The 9,937-nt window shown below is 35.5% G+C and overlaps 1 protein-coding gene across 1 annotated transcript; it reads right to left on the bottom strand.

Moving 5' to 3' along the window:
• Positions 1-243: 243 nt before the first annotated feature.
• Positions 244-1,212, bottom strand: LOC124909805. Its single transcript, XM_047450442.1, has one exon. The coding sequence runs from the start codon at positions 1,210-1,212 to the stop codon at positions 244-246; it is 969 nt and encodes a 322-aa protein (XP_047306398.1).
• Between the last annotated feature and the right edge of the window lie 8,725 nt (positions 1,213-9,937).

Below are 9,937 nucleotides of genomic sequence, written 5' to 3'. Positions count from 1 at the left end.
ACAAATCATCTAGTTCTCAAGTTTCATCACTCTTCAAATAACCTAATTATCCTTGTATTACTTTAAAACATGCCTTTACCAAAAAAAAATATATTATAATTCCTAAAATTATAATCACTTTACTAGCTTCATATTTATCGAAATAATTGCATAACTAGAATAAGATAGTCATTATTAATTGAAACAATCATTTATAATACTTCAGATTCAAGAAACTTGAATTTATAAACATTTATAACCTCCCTAAGGGAGATCTTCAGCAGTTATTGCCATAGAAGGAAGTTTTTTGTATTCCAAATTTCCCTGTAGTTCAATGATCTCTTCTCCATGTATCCTCTTGCACTCGAAATACAATGCCGTGTAGGACATATGTTCAAACACGGCCACAAACTCGGAGAAAACTACCACGATAGCCCCGATAATCACTTGAATGACAACCGATGCAGATTGGATGTCTATCCTCATCCTTATATAGGGAACATCCACAGCTATAAGTGCTGCTGCGAAGAGAAGGTTTAACACAAAACCATCCAACCTCTTTTTCTTGACAAGTCCCCCAGCCTTTCCCAGCGCTTGAATCCCACTAAACCGCTCATCAAGAACTGAAATTACCATGGCCAAACGAAACACAACGGATAAGTAGAGCCAGATAGTGAGGACAATGATTGATGTTGCTATGGCTATGGCCTTTAGCGTTGTAAATAAGTCGATGAACAATGAAAGTAGTACGAGGAGACTAAATGCCAAAGAAAAGAGACCAATGCACATGAGAAGTATGTAAAACAATGTAAGAGTTGGCCTAAAGATGGACCCATTGACCTTCAATAACAATTCTTTGAATGAAAACGATGTCTTCTCCTTCTCCTGGTAGAACCTGGCTGACACAAATGTTGTTGAGACCATGGTGAAAACCGAGAGAATAATGTTGGAAATAAAGAAAGCCCATGACACAAGTAAGAGGATTCCAATGTCTTTTCCTATGAAAGTAATCAAATCTGCTGATTCAGGGTCCATAGGACCAGAGAGCATAATAAGCACACCTTTCTCAATTATGTCCTCTTTCAATCTGACGGTAAACAAGATGTGGCCGATCGAAAAAAGAAGGCTGAAGAACATGGAGATGAAGGTTATAACCGCAATTAGCTTCCCATTTTTTGATAGGAGGATTCTGAAGGTCTCCCTGAGTATGCCCACAAAACCGAACAGTTCCATTGTGATACCAGAAGTAAATGAATTCAAGTTGTCCTTTTTTATGGTGTTTCTTGGTGTGTAATTGGAAATGCTTATTTATAAATGGTTTCACACATTGGTGGCATCGATCAAGAAGAAGATGATAACATTGGAAATGGCTAATATGAATACAAAAGAATGAGTTAAGTTATCATGTTTTATTTGATTATAGCCGATTTAAAGGCCATAGGGTAATTTTATACCATAGTGTGTATGCTTCACACACACGTTATAAGTTGTTATGGCCGGCTGGTTATGAACATACTAACTATAATAAATATCTATATATATATTAATTTGGTTGAATGTTATATATATTCTATAAGTTATGGAACCACCTATTGTGAAAGTTATATAAATATTGAGTTGTTTAGTGAGGTGTATTCAAACCCATTTAAATTGAACCGAATATCAAACTAAATCGATTAAATCGAATTCATTATGGTTTTTTTTTAACTGATTCAAACAGTTCGCCGGATCAGATCAGTCTAAATAAAGTAATTTTGATGAGTCGTTTTTTTAAGTATTAGGTCACAACATACATTTAAATACAAATAATTATGAGATAACATAAAAACAAAAAAATTTAGCTATGTTTGGTAACTATGAAATTGGAAATGAAATTGAAATTGGGTCAATTCTAATTATTAAGTTTGGTATACCTTTAATATTAAGAATTGAAATTAGAATTTCAACGAAATTTAATCTCATGTAATTTTATAGTTCTCAATTCCACTAATTTTAGGTCAGAATTTTAATTTTAATTTTTTTTATATTTTTTCAAACAAAACAACTTATATTATTTTATTAATTAAAACACGATTAAAAATTTTAATTGATAATTTTGTTTTTTGAATTGGTGGTGAATTGTTAAGGAGTTCGTCGCTCTTTCTTCTGGAAATGCGGAAATGCAGAGGATATTCTCCTTTCTCTATGGAAGGTCTAGATTGGCTCGTACGACGGTTTGACAGTGACGTCTACATTGGTGATCGTTGGCTTCTCGTAGACACGATTGTGCCTCTACCTAATCTTGAGAGGTTTGATTTTAATTCCCTTTGGAATCTGCGACATTACTGTAAGCGTAGCAAGAGTATCAACAAATCGATTTTGACTTCTCAGAGAATGAACAAATGTGACGCTCCCGAGTTTATTCTAAGAGTTGAGAAATATAAGAATGGTACTGTTTGAGATTTTCTCCTTTGACCTGCCATTCGCCACTCGCTTGTGGAATTATTATATTAGAATCCCTGATGAATACAAGCTTCTGCACTCCCTTCTCACAAACGAGTTTGATACCAACAATGCATGTCTCGTATTTTATCTCGTTGTTAGTGACATCATACTCGAGTTTAAAAAATGTGAGGTTATAGATTCTAGATAGATCGATCAGAAGAATACTGATACAATACCCATGTTTTCCTAACGCTACATCAAATATGAGCTTCCAAGCATCAAACTAAGCAGCCATGACTTCATCATCCGGAAATGACATTTCCTCACCATCACCCTCAACGTGAATGGGTTGGTCAGCCAAGAAATCATCTACAACACTGTCTTTGATGGATTTCTGAACGGTATATGTTATATCATATTTCAAAATCATCATCATCCACTTGTGGAGACATAAGAGTTCTTTGGAAAAGAAAGCGAATAGGATTGAGCCCAGATGCTAGCCTAATTGGGTGAACCTACATATAGTGGTGCAGTCTATTTGTCACCCAAACTAACGCCCAACACACTTTCTCTACATGAGTATAGTTCAATTCATACTTTGTTATCTCTTGTTAATGTAATAATTGGCGACTTCTTCTTTGTCTTTATTCTCTTGTTGATGTATATTAGATGGTCCTTATATATTAAAAATAAGAGATTTGAGTAATGAAAGAAAAATCACGAATCTTACGTGGTGTGCCACATGTGTAGGAGAGTGAAAAAGAAAAGCAAAAAAGACTAAAAATGTATATGTATTTATTTCTTGCACGTTTCTGTCATTTCATCTCCCTCTCTCTCAACTTTATCCAGCAAAAATCGTTTTCAAACCCAAGACTCTAGATTTGTTTCCAAACCCAAAACCCTAGATCTATTCGTTGTTTGAACTCAAACACTGCATAGACAACGTCGAAGAATATAATTTTTTCGTTGTAATGGTAGGATTTTTAATCTTTAGTTTGTTTTTGAGAAATGGCTTACGCCATTAATTAAAAAGACCTGAAAATGGTTAAAGGAGTACAAGAACTGAAATTGAACTTACGACAATTTGCTCAAAGTCAACACACGATGATCATGAGGAATCCACAGTTGGCCTAAGAAACGCACATGGACATTAAATCGAAGTATAAAAGTGAATAAGGAATGAAACTAGCAATCAATCAACTAAATAAGACGATAGGGGTTGATTTCCTCGGACTCGTCTCTCTTGTCTTTGTCCTTGTTCTTTTTTTCCTTCTTTCTTGTCACCCTTAGGTCTTTTGGGAATATATTTCCGGATAGAGTTCCGGCTTCTTCGTCTTCGCTAGCTTCTCTTGTCACTTTTTTCTTTTGGGCTTAAGTTTGGAGTTAAGAGTATGAGTTGTATCCCTTAAGGTGGTTTCTTTGACAATGTTGCGACTTTCTTTGGTTTCGGAGCTCATGGTTTTCGAGATGCTTTAGCTTTCGCTATCATCCACGTTGACGTCGGACTTTTCGAACCTAATTAGTGGGAAAAGGGCCTCGGTTTCAGGCTTAGTGGGATCGGTATCGGTTTGGTTCTCGTTCACGCGTTCGTTGTGGCTTTCACTTGCTTTGAGAATTTCGATATAGGATTTCTTGACCACCTTGACATTCTCTTGTTCGGGAGTGGTCATAGGCTGGCCATGTTTCCATTCCGGCATCTTAACTCGAATTTTTCCGGTTTTGTACTTGTTAAGTCGATCTCAATACAAACGCGGGAAAACATGACCCGTTCAAATGAGTCAAAGTCGGGATCGAGCTTAAGCGGCTTCCCAATGAGTCCGGTGAGGTAGAAAAATGATTTGGCATTATAAAGGTGTGATGTGATGTTTCTTAGTCTCACTCACACTTGTTCGGATTGTGGCGGTTTGCTATTGATGTCCATTTCTTCATTCCATTTGGCGAGATTGAAACATAAGTTGAACATGAAGGTGAAATCTAAGTCGGTAATGACTTGGGCTTCAGGCTCTGTGCCAAAAGTGAGGAAGAAATAGCCAAAGTCGTTGACTTTGACTTTTTTTAGTCCCTTTTCGCTCCATTCTCGGAAAAGGGCGGCCTTGATTGCTCGGAATGGGGCCTTATGGGTGCGCATGAAGTGACCGACGACAACTCGCTTCCAATCGTTGACGCATCCCTCTTCAATTTCCAAGGGGAGTTCAATTTGGAGCGGGTGTTCGAGTGTTTTAATTTTTAGGCTAGGATCCACATTGAGCTTGCTTCCATTAGCTGTCTCGTTTTTGCCCCAAACCTTGTTGGTTTTCCATGTTCGGTTTGTATTTGTTTGTGTAGTGTTTGCATAGGTTTTGGGGCACTTGTAACTCCCTCGTGAAACCAACCGACAACAGAACGATTTCCTCGTATTTTTATCTTTGTTGAATGAGATCCAATCTTGCTCGAATCGGATTTTGAATTGGAAAATGATTTGTTCGCTCCTTTCAGTGGTCATGACAAGTTCATGCCTTTGGAACTGGGCGAGAGACTTGAGAATTTGGTTCTGAATACCCGCTAGATTTGCGATTTCATTTCATCCCATGGTCCACGACTTATCGGGAATTTGAGCGGTCGAAGTGGGGATGTCGTGACATGCCGTAATGGCTGATGTGAGCTCGGCTGGAAAAACAACATCGTGACTAGTCAGGGTGACAGCGACATGGCCTGTCGAAGGAGTAGCGCTGGTGATTTGGTTGAAAGCAGCCATGCCGGTCGGGGTGGAGGATATATGACCGGCCAGGGGAGGGCATCATGGCCGGTTGGGAGATGAGTCGGGAGACGGGCTTGACCAGTTGATAGACCAGCCATGTGACTGGTCGGACACCTAGAAAAAGTGGTAGCCTTTTCAGCCAATTTCTCTAGACTCCCTTTATTTTTCCTTGTACTTTTAGGTCGGTTGAGGAGGCTAGTCGAGCGTAGGCTCATCGTTACTCAGCCTACACATCAGACAGCCAAATGCTCAATGTTCAAATGTTCTTTTCGCAGTATTATAAGTTATCTAATCAAGTGGAATGACCTTTTCGCATCAAAATTCCCAATGTTCGAATGATCTTTTCCTCCGAAAAAGAACGTAGTAAAATGCGATACTTTGTGTGAATTGTAGTCCAAAATCATGTCCAAACATGGTCAAAAATCATGCCCACGGTCAAAAACCGTTTCATGATCGATATATTCGACCGAGGGACCAGATCACTAGTTTTTCCTATAAAAAACTAATCTTGTGATCCAACTTAGGGCGGCATATTAGAAGGCTCAGCCATCATTCTCGAACTTAAAGACGATCCTTGGCAAAATCCCGAAAATCGGAAGAAACTCAAACAAACCGTTTCCAAGTTGAATCTTCTTAGTCATGAGTGATAGTTGCGTTTACTATTCTCGGTCGAAAACTTACAACAAAAGTTTTTCGGTCGAAAATCATGTCATCCTCGGTCGAAAACCATGTCTACAGTAAAAAAAAAAAAAACATTTCATAATCGATATGATTTTAGTGTATAAAATTGATAATCATTAGTTTGACTCTCTCTTTTCAACTTAGAATTTTTTTAACAAAATAAAATAAAATAAAATAGTAACATTTAGTCTCTTAGCAATTATCTTTTATATTAGAGACTTTAATTTTTCTTTTTATAAATAAAAAATTTATATTACACAATGACATAATTATAAGGAACCAAATAATATAAATATATATATATATATATATATATATATATATATATATATATATATATATATATATATATGATACAAATTTTAATTTTAATCTTTAATTAATAAATTTATTATTTTTGTACTTAAATGCCTTTTTAATTAAGTCCTCTATTATCAAAATCTAATTGCATTTTTTGAATTCCTACCAGGGAAGAATGTCAATTTTACCCACTAAGTTGTAAGAAGATGTCAAATTTATTTATTAAGTATCAAAATTTCATTTATATGTATGAACTTGTCAAAAAGTGTCAAATATATTTAAAATAACAGAAATGTTAAACAGTGTTAAAATTTTTGCCACATGTAATATCCACATATTTTTTATTTTTTTAAATTGACATTACTTTAATTATTTTTATTCAAACAAAACATTAAAATCTTTTCTTATTTATTTTCTCTTTTCTTTACCCTCACAACTTACCATTTTCTTTAAATATTTCTCTCTTCATTTCTTCATCTATGAGTAATTTTATTATTAATAATAATATTTAATTGATTAATTATAAAAATTGTTCTAAAAAGTAACGAGTTATTAAGACTTCGCCACAGCACTGGCAATTTAGGATTTGGCCAACAAAGACTTCACCACAACATTGACAATTTAGGATTCGATCAATGAATGTTTCAACCAATGATGATGATAGTGTAAGATTTAACCGAGAAAGACTTGGATTTTGGGGTTACGTCTGGGAGCTGATCACTAGTAAAAAAAAGACTATTAAAGACGGCGAAAACCGTCGTTAAAAGCTTTATTGCCGACGTTAATGATTATTAACGTCGGCGAACAAAGCCGTCGCTCGTGGACACTATAAATCTCGAGGTTAAAAGTTTTTGATTATTAACCACGGCTCTATGTGGAGGAAGCCGTGGTTAATAATAGTGTATTATTAACCACGGCGTTACGAAAGCTGTGGTTAATAAAACAGTATTTATTAACCACGGCGTTAGGGAAGCCGTGTTTAATAATACTGTATTATTAATCACGGCGTTAGGAAAGCCGTGGTTAATAATAGTGTATTATTAATCACGGCGTTACGAAAGCCGTGGTTAATAATACACTATTATTAATCACGGCGTTACGAAAGCCGTGGTTAATAATACAGTATTATTAACCACGGCGTTACGAAAGCGGTGATTAATAATACAGTATTATTAAACACGGCTTCCCTAACGCCGTGGTTAATAAATACTGTTTTATTAACCACAGCTTTCGTAACGCCGTGGTTAATAATAATGAACAAATTTAAAAAACCACGATTATTTTTTTATTTTCACAAAACCTGTTTTAAATATTTTTACGAAAAAGAAGACAATACAAAAAAACCATTCTTAAATAAAATTAAATCCAAATTCAACAAAATACTAAATAGTAATACAAAAATTTGAAATTAAATTGTAATGAGAATTCACTAATTAGGGTTTAGGGGGAGGAGGGGAAATCATAGACATGAACGCCTCAAAAGCTTCTTTTTGTGCGCGCACCTCCGCCTGGATATCGTTAATCCTTTTCTCTTGTGCCTCATTTTGTGCTTCATGTGCCTCCTTTTGTGCTTCCTGTTCTGCGCGTATCATATTAATCTCTTCTCGCAGAATCCTGTTCTCCTCCATCCTGTTCTCCTCCATTATCGATAAAGTTTAACAGGGTGAGTATTATGAAAACTAAAATTAAAACAAGTCGGTTAAGGGAGATTTTACATTGATTCAACATTGTCCGCTAATGGCGACAATGATTTAGGGTTCGACTAATGAAGATTTTGGCCACAACGTCTATGATTTAGGAATCGGCCAACAAAAACTTTCACCAACAATGATGACTATTTAAAGTTCAGTTAGAGAGCATTTGGAGGTTAGAAGAAGGTAAAAATCCAAAAGAACTTGAGTTAATCAAAGAGAGAAAAATTAAAAAAAAAATGGAGAGTTGTGGAGGGATGAGAGAGAAAGTAAAAATAAATTTTGTTTAAATGGAAAAATAATGTCAATTTGAAAAAATAAAAAATATATTACATTGTAAAAATTTTAACACCGTTTAACACCGTTTAACATTTCTGTTATTTTAAATATATATTTGACATTTTTTGATAAGTTCATACATATAAATAGAATTTTGATACTTAATAAGTAAATTTGACACTTCTTACCACTTGGTGTGTAAAATTGACATTCTTCCTATTCTTACAATCACTTCATTGTCTCTCTTCCCAAACCAATAGCAAATCCCAATACCATTAATTACGACACTCTCCTTAATCTTTTCCCAAAAAAAGTAAATATTATTTATTAAGACTCAACCACTACTTATCTATTGGTAATTAAATCCACCAAATCAATGTAATTTATTTCTCATATTTTTGTTTTTAAATCCAAAAATAAACTTTGTGACTCTTTATCTTCTATATTATATGTACAAAATACAAATATTGATAACCTCATGTAGCAATAACAACAGGTCTTATGAATTGTGAAACAACTCTAATTTTCATTTTCAGAAAAGAATACATATTTTCCAAATGAGACTAATCTAAACTATGTAAGTCACTACCATCAATCAAATTTCTTGAATTTCTTCAAATATGTACTACTTTTTATTTATTTATTAAAAAAACTAACACAACCCCAATATGAAGATTTGAAAAGACTCAATATGAACACTACTACATGTATCGAGTTCCATTTCCTCTCTTATTTAAACATACAAATTGTATCTCTTTATACAAACAAAAATCAAAGTAAAGTCTGCCCTTTCACCTTCATACTTCTCTGTTTCAAGTCTGTTCGATCAACCTTGACAATGGCCTCCAATAATGAAAATCTGGAAGAACAAGCTGCGGAACTTGCCCCTCTCATAGCACCCTTCATTAGAATTGGGTTCCAAGCCAATCTCTTCACCCCCGCCGCGTTCATAAAGTGCGGCATAACACATCAGCAATTCGTCAAGTTGACGAAATGTTTTTCTCATCTCGGTGATCATTTACAAGACCTGATCTACCATGCTGCGTTTTATGCCGATGTAATCAGATACCGAACCTCCTCCAATACCCTTGAAGTCATTAGCTTCCTCAAATGGGTACGTTCCCATGAAGGACAAAAACTGATTACAAACGAGAAACGTTTGAACGAAACCATGAAAACTGCCCAACCCGGTCAGAATATCCCCCTTGACATTGATTTGATATCGGCCCTGAACTACCAAATAAGTGCTCTTAGCGTTGAGAAAAAGAGAACCCGGGAGGAATTTGAGCCAAAGATTCGTGAACTGCAGCGACAGATCGAAGTTCTTAAGACGGAGAAGGAGAATAAGTTAGCCTCCGTTGCGAAAAGAATGGTTCCTGGTGGGATGTGGAAGGAGCCGGACCCATTAGATTATGAGAATCGTTACAATGAAATGATGGAAAAGATGGAGGGACGTTATTGTGAGGATCGTGTTCTTCAGGGTTATCAGATTGAGTTCCTTGCTTCAGATTATTACAGGAAGGAGTTGCGTGATTGGATGGAGAGTAGGGTAATTCATTTTTTTGAAAATGGTGATCTTAAACAGGCTAACACCTACAACAACATTCTGGTTTCAATCGGCGGAACTGCTGTTGTAGATGTAGTTCAGGGGCAACAAATTGAAGTCAAGAAAACGCAAGATTCTCGAAAACGCCCGGCTTCGATATCCAAGCATCGTACCGATTGCTAGAAATAGTTCTTCTTATTGGACAATTCTTTCATGCATTACTTTCATGTATGTTCTTATTTCGTAATTCCATCTTGTATTGTCTTATGTTTTGGTTATGCGTCTTCAGTTATTTTTTGG

This window comes from Impatiens glandulifera, chromosome 7 (genome assembly GCF_907164915.1).
Source record: "Impatiens glandulifera chromosome 7, dImpGla2.1, whole genome shotgun sequence".
Lineage (NCBI taxonomy): Eukaryota > Viridiplantae > Streptophyta > Magnoliopsida > Ericales > Balsaminaceae > Impatiens > Impatiens glandulifera.
This window is presented reverse-complemented; position numbering and strand designations above follow the sequence as displayed.

What these genes read in the sequence shown, in the direction of transcription:
- LOC124909805 (XM_047450442.1), bottom strand. Translation starts at nt 1,212, where the DNA reads ATGGAACTGTTCGGTTTTGTGGGCATACTCAGGGAGACCTTCAGAATC.